This window comes from Phocoena sinus, chromosome 7 (assembly GCF_008692025.1).
Source record: "Phocoena sinus isolate mPhoSin1 chromosome 7, mPhoSin1.pri, whole genome shotgun sequence".
Classification (NCBI taxonomy): domain Eukaryota; kingdom Metazoa; phylum Chordata; class Mammalia; order Artiodactyla; family Phocoenidae; genus Phocoena; species Phocoena sinus.
In genome coordinates, this window is record NC_045769.1 from 30,179,934 (window position 1) to 30,199,725 (window position 19,792).

General features: G+C 40.3%; 2 protein-coding genes across 7 annotated transcripts in view; one reads left to right on the top strand and one right to left on the bottom strand.

Moving 5' to 3' along the window:
- Positions 1–1,403: 1,403 nt before the first annotated feature.
- On the bottom strand, positions 1,404–17,643 carry LOC116756334 (translation initiation factor IF-2-like). The gene is made up of 5 exons (XM_032636614.1): positions 17,381–17,643; positions 2,861–3,408; positions 2,604–2,705; positions 2,150–2,516; positions 1,404–2,046 (listed from the first exon to the last, which is right to left on the bottom strand). Exons 1-4 carry the CDS (start codon positions 17,641–17,643, stop codon positions 2,332–2,334), a joined length of 1,098 nt encoding a protein of 365 aa, XP_032492505.1. The 3' UTR covers positions 1,404–2,046; positions 2,150–2,331.
- The window catches only part of INO80D (INO80 complex subunit D), a 72,246-nt gene continuing 55,084 nt past the window's right edge, over positions 2,631–19,792 (top strand). For 2 of the 6 annotated variants that reach the window (XM_032636904.1, XM_032636907.1), the window contains exon 1: positions 2,697–2,913. The gene's annotated coding sequence lies outside the window, so the exon portion shown is untranslated. Of the gene's footprint in view, positions 2,914–3,516; positions 3,604–19,792 lie in introns of those variants that run through there. The other 4 variants (XM_032636905.1, XM_032636908.1, XM_032636909.1 and 1 more) reach the window with 4 other exon arrangements.

Here is a 19,792-nt window from a genome sequence, read left to right on the forward strand (position 1 = left end):
AAGCTTGTTGGTCACAAGAGGGATTGCAGAAAAGGGTGCAGTCAGCTTAAGGCAAACACATCTTAATTTCTTGAAAAATTCAAAGCATATCTACAAAGACATGTCATGTCACATATAAGAAACAAGTTGCTCAAAAACACGTTTTTCAAGTCCACCAGATTTCTGCATTAAGGGAATGGATTTCCTTGTTGTGACCGAAGTGTTTGATTTCCAAACGTTAAAAAAATAAGTAAGTAGAACACAACTTCATAACTGAGGTTTCTGAGACTTTAAGAATCAGTTAATTTTACTTTAATTACTTTAGATTTTTCTAGCAAAGAGTAAGGGAAAAAAACTGCAAAAGAAAACCAAGACTATTCAGGTACTGTATTCAAATATAGATGATAAAGATGGGGGTCAGCATGAAAATAATAAATATCTGTTACATGCATTATCTGAACTCATTTTAACATTATGGGAATTTCTAAATTTGGAAGCTCAAAAAACATTTTAAACTGAGTCATCAGTTATTTCTAAATGCTTTGTAATAAATTTTAAATGAAAGAAATTAAATATTCTACTGAGTCCATCGACAGATGAATGGATAAAGAAGATGTGGTACATACATACAATGGAATATTACTCAGCCATAAAAAGGAACTAAATTGGGTCATTTGTAGAGTCCTGGATGGACCTAGAGACTGCCATACAGAGTGAAGTAAGTCGAAAGAGGAAAACAAATATCGTATATTAACGCATACATGTGGAATCTAGAAAAATGGTACAGACGAACCTGTTTGCAAGGCAGAAATAGAGACACAGACATAGAGAACAAACGTATGGACACCAAAGGGGTAAGGGGGTGGGGTGGGATGAACTGGGAGATTGGGATTGATATTTATACACTAATATGTATAAAACAGATAACTAATGAGAACTCTACACAGGGAACTCTACTCAATGCTCTGTGGTGACCTAAATGGGAAGGAAAGCCAAAAAAGAGGGGATATAGGTATACACATAGCTGATTCACTTCACTGTACAGCAGAAACACAACATTGTAAAGCAACTATACCCCAATTAAAAATAAATATTCTACTGATGCAAGGCACTACTATTACAAATTCATTCCCACTATGTCAGCCAACCTGCATCAGAAAAATAACTCTTTGTACAAGATTCATCATTCCCTGTAGAACATACAAAAAGACTTTTTGTTCATTTTCTAGTATTCTTTTCTTTCTTCATAAAAACAGCAAAATATCTCTGCAATTTGTTCTTCTCCAGTAAGAGTTCTATGGGAATTGCTGCAAGTGGGCAGCACCCTTCTCTCCCTCACCTCTGTGTTAGCTCTGCACTGTGTGACTTTGTTCCCATCTATCTACTAATCTTTGCTTATTGGAAAAAAGTAGATTTATGACATCCATTGCAATATATTAAAAGCACTTCACACAGTTTGGCAGCACATTAGAAATTCTGAGCATTTCAACTCTAACAACAATAGACACATTTCTCAATTCTGTGACACAGAAAGTGGACAGCAACATGTGTAATGCACAAAAGGTCTAAACCTTAAAGGATCTAAATTAAAATAAAATGCCTGTACATAATTCTAAATAAGCAATTGTACTTAGAGAAAATCTAAAGCTGTCTTTAAAATTTGTTTTCAGTTTTACAGTAACATTTCTTCATGGGCAGATCATAACAGCATTAGGATTATTTCTATAAAGGTGGTCAGTTATACTTAAGTTGTATTTATGCCCCCAGTGATCTCTGCCTTAATTTGCACTGTGAAAAATAAACAGCTGTATCTTGCCCTTCTGGACAGTCAATACGTTTTATTTACATTGCTTTGAGAAAAGGAGACAAAAGCCATCCCTTTACAACTGTCTTCCAGCAATCTCAGTTTGGAGGGGAATATATAACACAAATTTTTATACATGAGGAAACATATAAATCTCTCTGTATATCAATACAAAAACGTATAAATAAGTAGACAAATAAAGTGGCTAGGAAGTCTCTTGAAGTCCAAATTTATAAACTGACCACCAGACCCAGAACTTAGATCTGTAACGGAAAAAAAAAAAATCATTATTAGCCTGAAAAAAAATCAAACACCACTCTCACGAACATGGAAAAAATTAAACAGAAAATAGAAAACAATAATCACCGGAAAACCTGTGTCTTGTAAAGATTTCTTGCCATCAGAAGATGCAGAAACATTTTTCCCCCTGGTGCAAATGCAAACGTTTCTCAAGCACCCCCAGTTTCTTCCCCGCTTTTTCCCCCAGGCGCCGGTGTAGACGGCCGGTGTGGACTTTTTTCCAGAGATGAGAAGTCGAAATTTGTACTTTACCGGGAGCGGGTGCACTTTTCCCCCCGGCCCCCCTTTCCTCTGCCTCCAAGATGGTAGGAAAGTTGTCGTTTCGGAGGGCAGAGGAGCTGCTCTCTGGTGTTATGTCCTCGCAGTGCCTGTAGTGGTGCTGTAGGAGGCTGCTGCCTCTTCTTGTGCAGCTCCGGCAGCCCTGCCTTCTTGGCTGGAGAGTATATTCAGGGATTTCCCCTTAATAATCACCGACCCTGGGAGCACTTTTTAGTTTCCAAAATAAAAATATGATCCTCACCCCTCTTGCTTGACAGGGAAAGGCTCTCGCCGGAGCCCAGGGGGGAGCAGTAGCAGCGGCGGCCGAGCTTCCTAGTCCATTGCCAGCGCCTCTCACTCTGATCTGTCAGACCAGCCGAGGGAAAAGGGGGGAAGGAGAAAAAAAAAAAAGCAGCTGAAAGGTAAGCAGAGGCGGCCTCAGGCCCGGCCCACATCCCCGGGCTCCCGTAGGGCGGCGGGCTGGGCCGCGCAGGCAGGGCGGGCGGCGAGCGCGCTTACGTGAGGCCGGGGATTCGCCGGCCCGCGCCAGGCCCCGGGCAGAGAATGAAAGGGTGAGAGGGGCCGGCGCCGGGGTGGCGGGGGCTGGGGACTCGGGGGCCTGGGGGGCGCCCACGGTTGACGACGGCAGGCCGCCGGGCGGGGGTGCAGCCGGGGCCGGAGCGGGGCGAGCGGCGCGGCCTGCGCGGGCCGGGGTGGGGGTGGGGGCGCCGGTTAGGCCTCGGGCCGGCGGGCGCCGCATCGGCCGCGCCCTGCCCCCGCACCCTGGGCCTCCCCGCGCCCCTTCGGGTCTCCCGGGGCCTCCGGGCGGGACGGCGGCGCTGCTGGGCCGAATCTTGCGCGGGGTCCCGGAAGGCTCCCCCGCGGGGCGGCAGGCCCGGGTGGCCGGGACCGGGGCGTCAGGGCCTACGAGCGGGGAATGGGCGCCCAGCCGCCCCCCTCCCCCGCTCTCTCGCCGACGCCCCCCACCCCCGATTCCGGTAATAGTTGAATTTATTTCTCCCCCTCCTCTGCGCTCCGGGCGGGCAGGCCGGGGCGGGGCGGGCGGCCTGGCGGGCGTGGGGTGGGGTGAAGGGGTGGTGAAGAGTCAGGTGCAGCCGCGGCCCGGAAAGTTTCCTTTTAGGCCCGAATTGGGGGCTGGTCTCCTTTCGGGGAGCCCCGGTCCTAGCGCTCGCGACCCCCGAGGGCGTGGGGGAGAGCACTCGGCTATTTTGAAACTCTTTGCCAGTTCCTGTCCGTGGAAGGTACTCCGCCCCTGCACCCCTCGCCCGCTCCCCGGCGAGCCCTTCCAGGGCTGCAGACTCCAGCCCCTTCCCCGGGAGCCCCCCGGCTGGGGAGAGGGCCCGCTCGGCCCGTTTGCAAAAGTTTTCCAGGGATTTGTCTTAGCTTATTAGTTAGTGACTGGGCTTGTTGCAGTGGGAAGGGAGGAGGTAAATTCAGGTGGTATTTCTACGGGGCAGGCTTTCCTAATCGCTTTTTTAGCCCTCACCCCGGAAACCGGGGGTGTTATGTACAGATTGAGCACCCACCCTCCTCCCATCCCTGGCTCCTTTGGGTCTCGAGCCCCCTTTTCTGGACAGCCTTGCTGAGGGAGAGAGGTAGGGAGCGGTGAGGAGCCTGTCAGTGAGAGGGGGCTGGATGTCTCGAGCAGCCCCCAGATGGAGGAGTTTTCTGTCCTATTTGGTCAATGTCCGGGAGAACAAGCGCGGGGACGGGACCCAAGAGGGAGACCCAGGTTCTCAGGACGGACCCTGCTGGGAAGCATTAAGAATGAGATGGGAGTGGAGGTGGGCAGGGCAGCTCCTGAAACAAAGTCTGCAGTTTAAGGATCAGTCGTTTATTTATTCTGATAACAGCTATTTGGATTTCTGTGATACTCTTAGGTTCGACCCTAGAAATAGAAAAATGGGCATTTTAAGGAAACTTGTTATTGCCACAACTCAGAAGGGTCTGTGGAAGAGTCCTCGGGGGACAGAACATAGCTGACACGGTGTGGTTTGGGTATGGGTTTTTTTTTTTTCTCTCTCTCTATGTTTAAACGGATCCAATTTTAGCTATATTTTGGTGCCGTGAGTTTTGAAAGTTAAAAAAAAAGAAAAGAAATCGAAAACTTAAATTTCCAAATCTAGATTTCCTGGTTTTCGGGGATGGGATGGGATGTTTCCTGTGGCTACACTTAACCTCCTGGTGTTCTTTAGTGTGGAAGTCGAAATGTTAATGTGCCCTGCCCCCCACTCCCAGCCCCCAGCGTGGGCATGTTTGGAGAGGTGATTTTTCCTCTTTCATTCGCCCTTTTCTTCCCAGCTTTTTTTTAGCAGACCTAGGACAGGAGGTTGTGTGTAGGTATGTGTGTCCTGCCTGGTAGCAGGCTGGAGTTGGCTGGCAGAAGTGTTCCACATTCTGACCGCTCATCCCTCCTCCCCCACCCACCCAGAACACTGTTACCCAGGGACAAGGTGGTACTTGCAGAGGGCAAGGGGTAACCCCGGACTTGGTCAGTGTTGACTTCTGTTAGGCGTGGAAGTGAGATTCCTTCTGTGATTCTTAGTGTGTCTTCTTTTCCTTTTGTCTGCCTAAAATAAAACTCCTTCTGTTTCTCCACAATGACAGCCATCCAGCCATTTAGTATTTTACTTAAGAAAGGCTTGATATTTGAGATTGTATGGATTTCTTACAAAAATGCAAATTACATTTAATGGTTGTTTAACTTTATTGATTAATTGAAATTGCTTATTGATTTTGATGTTTTCATATACTGTGTACCCAAAATTATTACTTCTGTTATAGCTTGTCCTTATTTTTGGAGCATATTGGATGGAAGAAATCAGTCTATGAGTCTCTTAGGACATTTCAAGGTTTAAAAAAATCTCTTTGCCTCATAATTTGATATTTTTAAGGTATTTGTTGGCGTCATATTCCCAGACTTTCAAAATCTGTATATGAACAAATCCCAAAAGTTTTGAACTCCCTGGCCTACACATCTTTCCTGATCTAATCACCCCATGGGCTACTTTATTTTTGAAGGAATGGTGGTTTTCAAATACATTGTATGTGAAACTAAGAAAAGACTTTCAAGGCAAAATTGAATGAATTTTAAGTTGCTGAGGTAATATACTTTTTCACTATTAAATATTTAGTTTCAAAAACAGATGTTTAATTTTCATTTATAAGTCTGAAGTAATCATTTTATTTCCTCCAAAAGATTGTGTAAGGAAATTTGTATACCCTACCCCAACCATTTTTCTCAGTGAGTAATGTTAGTACTATTTTTAGAGAAATGAAATTATAGTTTAGATGGATTTAAAAATTTCCAAGTCAGAGCACCCAAAATTAAACATGTCATTTCAAAAAAAAAAATGCTGATCCATTCATTCTTACCTGAAATGTTTCCCCAGGGTTAGTAGCTCTCACTGTCCAGTTTTGGAACAGTAGTTATTTGATAATGAGAGATATTTGTATGTGAATACAGTTAACAGCAATATTCTGAGACGGGTAGCACTCCGTGTCTCCCCACACACACCTGGTAACTTGTAAACAATGGATGAATTGGTGAGACTGGGGTGGAGGCAGCAAATTGTCCCCAGTGGAGATACTCCACTGCCTATACAATGGTGTCCCATCCAAGTCCATTTAACTTATGCTAATGTGACTCTGTGCTTTGCAAAACAAACAGCAGTGGAGTCTCCTCCCCACTTCCTTTAGGTATGAGTTTGTTCCAGAACCCTGACTGTAATGGCTGGTCCTGGCTTTTTGGGGATACTTGAAGAGTTACTTTTGATCAGCTTAAAATGAAAACCTTAGGTCTCCCTTTTTTCCCCTCCTTGCACTTAAGATGCCAGGCTACTTGGTTCTGATTCTTTCCCAGAATGTGACTTGGTTTTAAGACAGCTTTTTGGTTGCATTTTATTTGTAGCATAGTATCCTGCCGTCAGCCGTATTTGGGCTGGGCCTTGGGTTCTGATCCCAGTTCTTCCACTGGGCAGATTCTCAGCCTTTATCTATAGAACAGAAATAACTTCTTTTTGTTGTAAAGATTAGATGAGATAGCCCATGTGCTTGGCTCCTAATTCCCCTAGCCCACTCTACTTTTCTATTAGCACGGTCTATACTGTTTCTCGTTTGTTTGCTTTTTTTCTGACTAAAGGTAATATTTGCTTATATTCATCCCATTCAGGAGATAACCATTGTTAACATTTTGTTGTGTGTGTGTGTTTTTCCCTATTTTGTGATTGTGCATACTGCATAATTTCAGGATCTTCCATTTAACAGTGTTGTATAGTTTTGTATTGCTTAAAAGCTTGGGCTGTGGAGACAAATTGGCTTTGAATTCTACCTATGTAACTTGGGTAAATTACTCTCATTAAGTCTCAGTTTATTCATCTGTGAAAGGGGGTGATAATAACACTTTTCATAGGGTTGCTGTGATGATTAAATGCGGAATTGCACATAAAGCCTTTAAAGTGGTGCCTGGCGCGTGACCTCTATATAATATTTTCCTTTAAAGATTTTTTAATATTCTCGATGTGAATTTTTCACTGTGAATGAGTGCTTGACTCAGCATATATTAATACTAATACGTATTTGAGTACAGATACAATATAATAATTACTTTCATGGGGCAAATAAATATTTTTGTGCCAGTAAAAATCAGCAGTATATTCATAGAAAGTTTCAGTAGCTTGATGTTAGCCTCGTCTCTGTCGTTGAACTCTGAGTTGGTAAATGTAAAGGAGTGGTAAGTACACCAGTGGGCAGAGAAGGTTGGGTTTACTTGTAGCTCCTTTTTAAACTCTAGAAGTTATCTGCCTGCAGCTGTGTGTGTTGCACGGCTTTGAAGGGCTGAGTATGTGGCTTTGGTAGGCTCACCTTGGGAGGGTAGGATGTTTATCTGAGGTGACGGGTAGGACTTGCTGAAGCCAGTGGTGTTTCATTCATTTAACAGATCAGCTGCTTTAGTGGTAGCCCTGGGCCTTGTAATAAAAAGACACATTGTCTGCCCTTGAGGAGTTTTTAGTCTAGTGGAGAAGAAAAATAAAGCTGACATTTACATCTTTGAATGGTGAGGGATAGTTTAGCCTGGAGGAAGGAAACCTACTTATTCTGGCCTAGGGGCAAGCAGTTAGCATTTTCCAGGGGGGGATTTCTGCCCTGAGCGAATGGGAGGAGTTAGAAAGGCATTCCAGGAGGTGGGACCTGCAAGTACTAATAAATGCCTAAGGACAAAGGAGTATTCTGTATTGCAAATTGTAGGAATTGGGGGAGTAGGAATCTATAATGGGAGAGGGAGTGGTCAGCCTCACCAGGTCCTAAGGAGTTTGTACTTAGGCCAAGGGATTTGGATTCATTTTACATTTATGTAGGCCTTTGGCCAAATAAATTATTTGCATTTTAGAAGATTTGAATTGTACAAAAAGTGGAACGAAGGAGGGCAAGTGAGACAGCTGCTGAGAAGAGATTGAAGGTTTGGACTAACGAGGTGGCAGTGGAGATGGAGAGAAGTCAGTGGAGAGGCTGTTTTACGGAGGTAAAAAGCGGTCTTCATAGGTTGACGGGATGTAGATTTGGGAACCATCCTCGCATAAATAACAGCTGAAGTTGTAGAATTAGAAAAATTTGGTTTAGTCAGTGGTTCTTAGTCTTTTTTGGGAATCTGATGATCTTTCTGGCCCCTTCTCCAGTAAAATGCATTTATGCCTATTCACAGTTTTATACATTTGCTTGAAACTTGGAATAATCTAATCTTGGGGTAGATGTAGAGCAGACATTAAAATGAAAGCCTGTAAAAATGTTTTGTCTGACATTCACTCTTTGTGTGTGAGTTTATCATTGGCACGTTATAGATGAGGAAACAGATTTGTAAAATAACTTGCTCAAGGTCAGGCATCTTGTATTTCAACAGTTTAAATGAGCTGCTGACATGGAAAAGATTTTGTGGGAAAATTTGGATTTTTGTCTTTGAAAAATTGGAAGATCTGGAACCCTTGGGTCCACGCGCGCCTGTGTGTTTTAATCGTGACAACTTGTTGGAACTGGTTTGAGTCTGCTGCCTTTAGATAAGCAAAGTTTGCCAAAGTCCGGCCATGGCCCACCCCTGTGGCCCATGTAGGTATTTCATCTTGGATCCCTATAAAACAAGATTAAGAGCATCTTGGGGAACATTGACATTTAAGTCTGGGGTCAAGAGAAGCCATGACTGAGCGGCCAGAGAGTTTTCGAGAAAGAGAAAGTGTCAGGTGCCGCAGAGAGGTCAAGTGAGATAAGGATGGAAAGGTGGACCTGGAATTTAGCAACAAAGAGGCCATTGGTTTCAGATTTCTTAGAACAAAAGAACTTTGAGGACTGTAACTACAACTTAATTTTTCTTTCTTCTTGTCCTGCAATATAGGGTTTCTGTAACAATTGAGAGTGACTGTGGCATGGATAGAAACTCAGAAAGCATTTGTTGTAAAGGATGGTTAACTGGAGCTAATAAATGCTGTAACCCAATCAAACACTGCTCATTCTGCTAGTATTGTCATCCTAAGAACACCAGAAATATAGATGTTCTGTAGAATGTAGAAGATATTTTAATATTAGATTTTTAATATGGATTATAGAAAACAGGTCTCAGTGGATTCTGTTACACTAGCCTCAAGAAAGTGGGAGGACCTGACTTAACTGAGAATTATGTTGTAACATTCAGAAAACCAGCAGCAGCTGGAGACTGCATTTCAGCCCTGCAGGTCTTTGATTAAAATAATACCAATAAACTACTACTTACTGCTTCTAATAGTACTTAACATTAAGTGATTAGTATGTGCTAGGTACCATGCCCATGAAATACCTAATTTAATTCTCCTCAGTGACTCAATGAGGTACATACCATTGTAATCCTTTCTGTACAACTGAGAAAACTGAAACCTAAATAACTTGCCCAAGGTCAGACACCCAGTAATTAGCAGAGCCAGATTGAAGCACCATCTCTGATGCCCACTAAAGCCAGTAAGTGCTCTCAACTGCTGCATGAGCTATCCTTACCTTTCTAGTAAATTAGGTAAAGAATTCGACTAGCATAAAGGCCATTTTAATTAAAATTCACAGTGCAAACTTATTTGTACAATGTTGTTTGAGCACAGTGTTTGGCACATAATAGACATTCAATAAGCAATTATTTTTAAATATTCTAGTTTGAACTTCATGTTGAATATTTATATTTTGGTGTGATAGGCAGTTTTTCTCACTGATCTTTCTCTTTGAATCACATCTGTTGATAGACTTTTATCATTTCTGTTTGAACTTCATGTTGAAGTTTGAACTTCATGTTGAATATTGTTTATATTTTGGGGTGATAGGCAGTTTTTCTCACTGATCTCTTTGAATCACATCAGTTCATAGATTTTTATCATTTCTGAGTCTAATTTTACTACTTTTCACATTGATATGTGGGATATTGCTGGTTTTTTAAAAAATCAATAATAATAATAATCTGTTTAGTATCGCATTTTTATGCTCCATGAAGTTGAATTAAAATTCATTTCAAAAAAAGCTTAAAGTAGGGGGGACATGCTTTTTAAGACTTTATATGATCTGGGATAAGTAAAAATTCTTTTCGTTTGTATTAAATATATTAGAAAACTAACATTCTGAGAATTTAGGTTCATGTTGGATTAGAAAAAATTGTAAGGTATGTTGTAGGTCCAGGCTCTTAAAAGGGGGTAGAATATAAAGTTACAGATGGCAATTAGGGGAAAATGCTGTGGCAGTGAAATGAACGTGCTTCTGAAACTTGAGACTCAAAAGAACAGTAATGACATGCAGAGATTCCACATGGAGGTGATACAGTGGCAGTCCCAAAGAGAATAATGTTCAAATTTTTGCAAATTGGTTTATGGTTGCTGTTGGAAGACCGAAAGGGCTGTAGGTTGCTTTTTTTGTTAAAAGCTTATCTTTGGAGAAATGTCTATTTAGGTCTTCTGCCCATTTTTGGATTGGGTTGTTTGGTTTTTTGTTATTGAGCTACATGAGCTGCTTGTAAATTTTGGAGATTAATCCTTTGTCAGTTGCTTCATTTGCAAATATTTTCTCCCATTCTGAGGGTTGTCTTTTGGTCTTGTTTATGGTTTCCTTTGCTGTGCAAAAGCTTTAAGTTTCACTAGGTCCCATTTGTTTGTTTTTATTTCCATTTCTCTAGGAGGTGGGTCAGAAAGGATCTTGCTGTGATTTATGTCTGCCTATGTTTTCCTCTAAGAGTATTATAGTGTCTGGCCTTACATTTAGGTCTTTAATCCATTTTGAGTTTATTTTTGTGTATGGTGTTAGGGAGTGTTCTAATTTCATACTTTTACATGTACCTGTCCAGTTTTCCCAGCACCACTTACTGAAGAGGCTCTTTTCTCCACTGTATATTCTTGCCTCCTTTATCAAAGATGAGGTGACCATATGTGCGTGGGTTTATCTCTGGGCTTTCTATGCTGTTCCATTGATCTATATTTCTGTTTTTGTGCCAGTACCATACTGTCTTGATTACTGTAGCTTTGTAGTATAGTCTGAAGTCAGGGAGCCTGATTCCTCTAACTCCATTTTTCATTCTCAAGATTGCTTTGGTTATTCGGAGTCTTGTGTTTCCATACAAATTGTGAATTTTTTTGTTCTAGTTCTGTAAAACATGCCAGTGGTAGTTTGATAGGGATTGCATTGGATCTGTAGATTGCTTTGGGTGGTAGAGTCTTTTTCACAATGTTGATTCTTCCAATCCAAGAACATGGTATATCTCTCCATCTATTTGTATCATCATTAATTTCTTTCATCAGTGTCTTATAATTTTCTGCATACAGGTCTTTTGTCTCCACAAGAGGGAAGAGATATGGGAACATATGTATGTGTATAACTGATTCACTTTGTTATAAAGCAGAAACTAACACACCACTGTAAAGCAATTATACTCCAATAAAGATGTTAAAAAAATATATAAACAGGGACTTCAGGAAAAAAAAAAAGCTTATCCTTCTTACTTTTCTCCCTGCTAATGTCTTATTCCTCTGTTTTTGCAGAAGAAAGAAACTGTGGAAAGGAATTTATTTTTCATTAAACTCAGCATGTAATATCAAGAAGGATTTTTTTGTTTTGTTTTACACCTACCCATATTTCCTTCTCTTGAATTTCAGTATATGGATATGTTTGCTGTGAAAGTATTCTTTCTGTGGGTCTATTCTCAGTAATAAGTTATTTTTGCTTTTTTGGTAATAATTAATGAGTGTATATTCTACTGCTGCTCTTAAGTGCTTAATTACCTTAATTCTATTCTTTAAGGGAGCATAGATCTGTTTGTATTCTAAATCTAAACAAGTTATTTCCATAGCTGAATACAGTATGTACTATAGCTGTGATAAATTTAGTCTGGTTAGGATTTTTTTTTAGTGATATTCATCGTGTATTAAAAGGTAGAGCTTAGGTATAGTTCTAAGTGGATTATTCAGTGGGATTGTATTTAAATATTAGGGTCTGTAAGACATTTGATTAAGATCATGTGGACTTTATAAATTATATGTTTCATCTCTTATTTTATCTTACAATGAATGTCAATGAGTGAAGGCCGTGTGAACTTCATCTTTGGTGGAGTAGGGGTAAAGAACTTAAGTGGTGGGAGGCTAGACGTAAAAAATGAAAAATATATAGTTTTTTTTTTCTTCCCCCGAGATCTACCTTAGCGCTTTTGTGATGATTTCTTCTTTAATTTAAAAGGAAAAACCTGTTAATGTAGGGAAGACCAGATGAATAGTTGTTTCCAGTTTACAGACAAAGTGATTTTTTTTTGGCCATGCCATGCGGCATGCAGGATCTTAGTTCTCCAGCCAGGGGTCGAACCAGTGCCGCCTGCATTGGGAGTGCAGTCTTAACCACTGGACTGCCAGGGAAGTCCCTATAGACAAAGTGGTTTTGATATTAAATAATACTCATTAAGAAGGAAGTTAGATTTCAAAGCAGAGGGCCATCGTCCCCCAACATTCTTTCCTTTTATGGTATATAAAGTGAGTTTGAATACATTAAGGAATTGAAAATATAAGTATAAAGATTAAATTGGGCTTAAAATTTTTTTTTATTAATTTAATTTATTTTTGTCTGCATTGGGTCTTTGTTGCCACGTGCAAGCTTTCTCTAGTTGCGGCGAGCAGCGATACTCTTCTTCGTTGTGGTGCACAGGCTTCTCACTGCGGTGGCTTCCCTTGTTGCTGAGCATGGGCTCTAGGCACTCGGGCTCAGTAGTTGCTCTAGGGCATGCGGGCTTCAGTGGTTGTGGCTGTCGGGCTCTAGAGCGCAGGCTCAGTAGTTGTGGTGCAGTGGCTTAGTTGCTCTGCGGCATGTGGGATCTTCCTGGACCAGGGATTGAACCTGTGTCCCCTGCATTGGCAGGTGGATTCTTAACCACTGTGCCACCAGGGAAGTCTCTGAATTGGGCTTTTAAAAGAGGGATTTGAAAATGGAGAACAGGTAGGTGATTGTTCAAAAAGGAGATGGAAAGTTGGCTTTTAGTAGGACTTTAATACGTTAAAAATCAAAGAAATATTAATAGAAAAAAAATAACAGATGTAAAAAAAACTAAGGTTGAAGAGAAGTTGTTTATAAGATATTGCAATTAAACACCCATTTGTAATGGCATAGAGGTCATTAGCAAGAGCTTTGGCACCTTGTGGCAAATGCTGAAAGAGGGCAGTTGGTTAGATTAATGAATTCTTAGAGTTAGGAGGAAGTTGAATAGGTAGATTTTAATTCAGAAGATGTTGGGGGTAGGAGTTTATAAATTAATTAATTTATTTTTGCTGTGTTGGGTCTTCGTTTCTGTGCGAGGGCTTTCTCTAGTTGTGGCAAGCGGGGGCCACTCTTCATCTTGGCGCGTGGGCCTCTCACTATCGCGGCCTCTCTTGTTGCGGAGCACAGGCTCCAGACGCGCAGGCTCAGTAGCTGTGGCTCACGGGCCCAGTTGCTCCGCGGCATGTGAGATCCTTCCAGACTAGGGCTTGAACCCGTGTCCCCTGCATTAGCAGGCAAATTCTCAAACACTGTGCCACCAGGGAAGCCCCTTACATTGTTTTAAAAAACATTATTTGCCAGATAGACATTGGGTAGCAAATTATGTGAATCTGTTTGATGAAACGTTTGGTGTTACCTCAGATGTACTGCAATATTCAAAAAATTTAAAGCTTCTAAATTATACTTTCTCTTGGTATATGGCTATGGCTATTAGAAATTATTGTATAGACTGTCTGAAGTACCAATTTAGTGATTTTTAAAAATTAATGATTGGTGGGTGAACCTAGTAATCTGTTTTGGGTAGACAACCTAGAATTGAGATACTACACAAGCTATTTATGTAGGCAGCATGTACTTATTGAGCAGCTATTAACTTCTGGGCACTATGCCAAGCTCTGGGATATAATGATGAACAGAAAACTGTTTATCCCTCTAGGAGCTTATTTCCTAAGAGGGAAGACAAAGGAAGAACAGGCAATTAAAGTAGAATGTGATAAGTGTTAAAACAGGGAACTGCACAGAGTACCTCAGAGGAGCATGTAACTAACTCAGCCTTAGGGAATCTGCATGTGGTGACAACTGAGCTGTGTTCTGAGGCTAGGGCTGGCTGGAGGAGGGGGCACAAAGAGGAAGACATCCATTGCTCTGCACAGAGGGCCTATCCTTGGGCTTAGTGAGACCAGAGGCGCCTGGGTGCTCAGAGCTCTGGGTGAAGTCCTCCAGTTATTCACTTCCTTTCTATTGAGTGCCTCTCATTGCATAGATTATAATCTTTTCAGGGAAAAAAATTATGTCTTTTACTATTAATATCTTCTATAGCTTCTCGGAAAATGATGGACTTGCCATCAGTGTTTAATAAATAAATACTTGTCATTAAAGCTAGAATCACATGGATTTGACATAGTGAAAATGAATCAAGTTTAGTAACTTCTTTAATAACATGTTGATTCTTTAAAATAAACAGAAAATAACGTAAGGAATATGTTTGTTGTAAAAATTAGATAATTTGTTTTATGATTTTGATTTTATTTTGGTACATTTTACTATACAGAATTTTAAAAGATACTTCTGGTTAATGATGTCAGAATACTGACACCTCTGTTCTCTAAACCAACTAAAAAGAATAAGGAGAATCAGAAACAGAAGAAAAACTCAATCTTTGATAACTAAAATAAACCTTGTAATCAGAATATATGAATTAGTGCTATTGAAGTGCAGTGGGAATGGAACCAGGGCAAGAGAGGATGCAAGGAGAGGATGATTTCCTCTGTAGAACTCAAGCAAAGTGGGGGGAGCAGCTTCCTCCCAAGTAGGTGACGCACCATGAGGACGAAACTAGTGATCCCCTTACTAGGAATCTCAAAGTTGGTATATACATTGTGCTCCCTGAGTGGCAGGAGAGGTGGGGTTGAATAACAAACCGTAGAGTCGTACTATTTTTGCAAGAAGTTGAGAGTAGAGGAGAAACTGGCAGCATGCAGCCATATAGCTGCTGATCTGGTCAACTGAACAAAAATAAAGCCTAAATTATCATCCCCTCATCTATGCCATGTGGGCCCCTGCGAGTTGGGGAGACTAATCCAACATTGAGTCAAGCCTTAAGGGAGGAGTGTTGGAGATGATCATTTTCAGAAAGAACAGAGAAAGTGAAAATTATGAATAAATAGTTCCTTATGCTGGGAGGTGGTGTGCAGAGTTGGGGGCGAGACATGGCTCCTCTGATACAGGAGTTTAAAGATGAGATACAAAAGCTCAAGAAATAAATAAGATATAAGAGTGAGCTCAGGGAACCAGGGTATGAAATAAAAGAGGAAAATATAGTCATTGTAGAAATGAAGGTCACTTTCAAAGCAGCACATATACACTATAGCTGATGATAATGGAGGTGAGCTTGAGAAATTTGAATAATCCAAAATGGAAAAAATAAAAATAAAGACTAGAGGGCTTCCCTGGTGGCTCAGTGGTTGAGAGTCCGCCTGCCGATGCAGGGGACACGGGTTTGTGCCCCGGTCCGGGAAGATCCCACATGCCGCGGAGCGGCTAGGCCTGTGAGCCATGGCCGCTGAGCCTGCGCGTCTGGAGCCTGTGCTTCGCAACGGGAGAGGCCACAACAGTGAGAGGCCCACGTACCGCAAATAAATAAATAAACGAAAAATAAAGACTAGAGACAGAGACGGATATGGAAGACAGTAAATCTAGCATACCAATAATTGGTACCCCTGAAGGATACAATAGAATAAATGAAGTAGAAAAAAAAATTCAAGATACTAAGGAAGAGTTTCCCACAATAAAAAATGAAATTCTAGAATGGCTTCTAGTATTTAAATATAGAGACTTAAAAAAAAATTTTTTTTTAAATTTTGGCCACACCACATGGCTTATAGGATCTTAATACCCTGACCAGGGATTGAACCCTGGCCCCGGCAGTGAGAGTGCTGAGTCCTAACCACTGGATCGCCAGGGAATTCCCATAAAGACTTTTATTGTTAGGTTAAAGTGGGGGGAAAAAAATCAAACCTCCGATAAAAGAGGCTGGCCTCAGGCTTTTTCATTCTAGGAGACATGGAAAAAAATTATACAAAGTCAATAGACAAAAAAGAAAAAAATATGATCCAAGACTTTATGTCCAGGCAAGCTATAGTTTAAGTATAATTTCAGTTGACATATATTTTTAAACAAAAACCATGGCTTATTTTCCATAAGTCAGTCCTTGGTGGGGAATGTGGAAAAGGGAGGTAACTATTTTATAAACTATTGAATCAAGAAATGAATTGGAAACGAAGTTAAAAGAGTAGTGATTAGCATCGAATAATTTTAAATGTAGGACAAACATTAAAATGTCATAAGCTATAGCAATGTAGAAATAATAATCTGAGGAAGAAACACTGAGTTGGAATGGGTAGGTAGTTAACAAAAATGGAAATTTTTCTCATTCATAACATGAGATTAATCACAATAATGCTAAATATACTAATTTTCTTAGTTTGGAGTAAAGAAATGTTATTTAAAGGACACAGACTATAAATCTTCCAGGAAAATAGACTGTATAGTGAAATATGTAATAAAAAGATAGAATTGAAAGCTAAAAACAATACAAAAAATAAGGTAATAAAATTAAGATGAAACATTTGTCATGTAAGTAAATACAAAATTATTAATTGGATGAACTCATTTATTAAAAGAAAATGACTCAGATTGGAGCAAAAAAGTCAAACCTGTTAAGAGATGCATCTAAAAATGGGACCAACAAATAATAATTTAGTAAATATTTTAGGCTTTGTGGTACAACTACTAGTTCTGCTGTTACAGCATGAAAGCATTCATATACAATGTGTAAATGAATTAACAGGACAGCCTTCCAATAAAACTTTACAAAAACAGGCAGCGGGCCAAATTTGTCTTATAAGCCAGTGTTTGCTGACCTGTGATCTAAAACAGTGCCTCAGGAAACCTGAGAGTAAAATGATGGGCAAAGACTTAACCAGCAAGTTCACATCCAAAAAAATGGAGTCCAGGTATTAGTGTCAGACAAGGTTGAATTCAAGACAAAAAGCATCAATTGAGTTACATTTCCTAATGATAAAGAGTGACAGTCTAGTGATCATGAATCTCGGTATCAAATAATACAGCTTTAAAATTTATAAAATAAATACAAGGAGAAACAAATAAGATGATAGTAGGAGATTTTGATTCATCTCTTCCAGCTCTTGGTAGATAGAGAAAGCAAACGAAATAAGTAATAACATAGTGAATGTTAATAGCATGATATATGATACAACTAACAACATACCCTGGAAACAACGAATACTCTTTCCCAGGAATATCTGTTAGTCCCCAAATAAAAACTCAGTCAAATCCAAAATCAGAAATATATGCAGATTATGCTCCTTCTTTTTTCCTTGTGAATTTGTTTTTATTAGGATATAGGGGATGGATGGGTTGAGAAATATCTCCGTGGGTTATGACCCACCAGGGAAGTGTCCATTCTGATCTTCCTGGGATAGCTTTTAGAACTTTTCCTTAGAGCTGCTATTCTTGCTGCCAGCAAACTCTAAAGGTCCACTGCTGAGTGGCTGCTCCTTGGAAGAGAATTTCCTCTTTTTCTTGGGGGCACTCTTGTTTCTGACTTCAGGGTCACTAACTGGTTCCTCTTTGGGGAACGATTTCTTCCTCTTGGGAAGACTTCCACTGCTAGCTGTCTCTTCAAGGTCACTGCTAACCAGCTTCTTGATTTCTTTTTCTTGGGTTTGGAGAAAGAGGTGGGTCTTCCATTCCATTCTCCTGAGGAGCCTACTGGGGCTTTTGCTTTTCTTCATTTGGGGTCTTAAACTCCTGGGAGGCAGCCGAGGACTTGCCCAGGGGATGAGTGTGTGCTGCAGTCAGCTCTCTGGGCTCTCAGCAAGGTCTCAGCACCGTTGTCCTTCCTCACATTCCTCTACACTGCTGCTGTTTTCTCAAGGTTGTGAGGGCAGTTGCAGCCACCTGTTTCTCTTTTCCTTCTTCAAGTGTTTCTTCTGTTTCTCCAGCTTCCTTGTAATCTCAGCAGCTATTCTCTGCCTGAACCATTGCCTCCTTCATGACATCCATTCTTTTGTGGAATCTCTCCAGTCTCGTAAGACAGCTGTTCCTCGACTTATTTGTGAAGCTTCTCCCCAAATACGCTTGTGGGCACCTCAGAGAAGCAATCAATTCATGAAGCAGTACTGCGTTCATTTGCTAGGTGTCTGGAGATGCAGCCTTTGTTCTTGGCAGCTGCTAGGCCATTGAAGGTGGAGTGGAAAATAAGTCCATATTTTGGGGTGTTACCCCTTGTCTTCAGAGCTCTGGAAACTTGGTTCCTTTTTTGGGCCCAGAGAATCACTCAGACACCAGTATGCTCCTTTTTTTTTTTTTTTGTGGGATCTTAATTCCCTGACCAGGGATTGGACCTGGGCCCCCGGCAGTGGAAGCACGGAGTCCTAACCACTGGACCGCCAGGGAATTCCCAATGCTCCTTGTTCTTAACTAGCACTAAAACAAAGGGAAGCATAAAACTCTACCATCTGAAAAAATTAAATAACTCTTGGGTCAAAGGAGAAATAAAAAAATAAAATCCAAATCAACTAGAAAGTATTGATAATCAGAATTCTGTGTATTAGTACCTATGGGATATGCTTAAAACAGTACTCAGGAAAATTTATAGATGAAAACAAATTACTAAGCAAGAAAAGAATGAAAATGAAAGAATTCAGCCCAAGAAGTTAACAAAATAATAAAATAAATGGAAAGAAAGCAGAAAGAATGAACATATAAAAGCAGAAATTGATGAATTAGAAAATACATGGAGGTGCTGATAAATCCAAGAGGTTTTTGTTTTGTTTTTGTTTTTGGGGGGAGGATATTGGTAAAAATAAACAGATAAACTCCTGTTGAGCCCAATCATGAACAAAAGGAGAAAGCACAAATATCACGTATGTGTATGGACATACACAGAATACGAGAGTAAGTCACAGATATTTAGAAATTTAAACGTAAGAGGTCACATTGCTAAATTGTATGCAGATAAACTTGAAAACCTGATCTGCACAAAACACTAGTAGGCCCAGGCAACTTTCTAAGTAACATTATAATTACAATGCTTTTTAACTGTTCAGGAACATAGATTCTATAAATTGTTTTTTAAAATATTAACACCTAATTCTGCCAAAGCACACAAAAAAACTCTAGACATTCTCAAAATACAAAAGTCAGAAATCCTCAATATTAGCAAATGTAACTCAGCCAGACATTAGAAGAATAATGCATGATGACCAAGTTGCTTTCATCCCAGGAGTGTAAGAAGAGTACAGTATCAGGAAATACTAAATACTAAATATTTTTAGTACATATTTTTAAAAGTACAAAAGAGAAAAATGATCATTTCCCTAGAAGCTGGAAAAGAATTCAGTAAAAATTAACCATCAATTCTGAGGTTTTTTTTAAAAAGAAACAACTTTTAATAAAGTAGGAATTTCTTTATACTTCTTTAACATCACACAGGAGTCAGCATTATTGCTGCCATTGACTCGAAGCAGTTCTCACTTAAAGTTAGGAGTACCAGTGGTTGCTATTATTAACATTGTTCCAGTAGTTCTAGCCAATGCAAATAGGAAAAAAGAAGATGCATAAACATTGGAAAGAAAGGGGGAATCATCAATCTTGATAGATATGATGTCACCTAGATAGAATATGTCAGTAAAAAGTGAACGTTAACCCTTCATATGATTTATAAAATATTCTCATACATATATAGGCTACTTTTTTCATAATGGCAGTTACTTTTTTCAGTCACTTATTTCCAGCCTATTTATTTCCTGAAGTTCATGTAGATTTACTTGGACTAATTCATGAAAGATTTATGTTTGCCAGGTGGATGAGCAGGCCAAAGAGAGGGTGTAAAAATGAAAC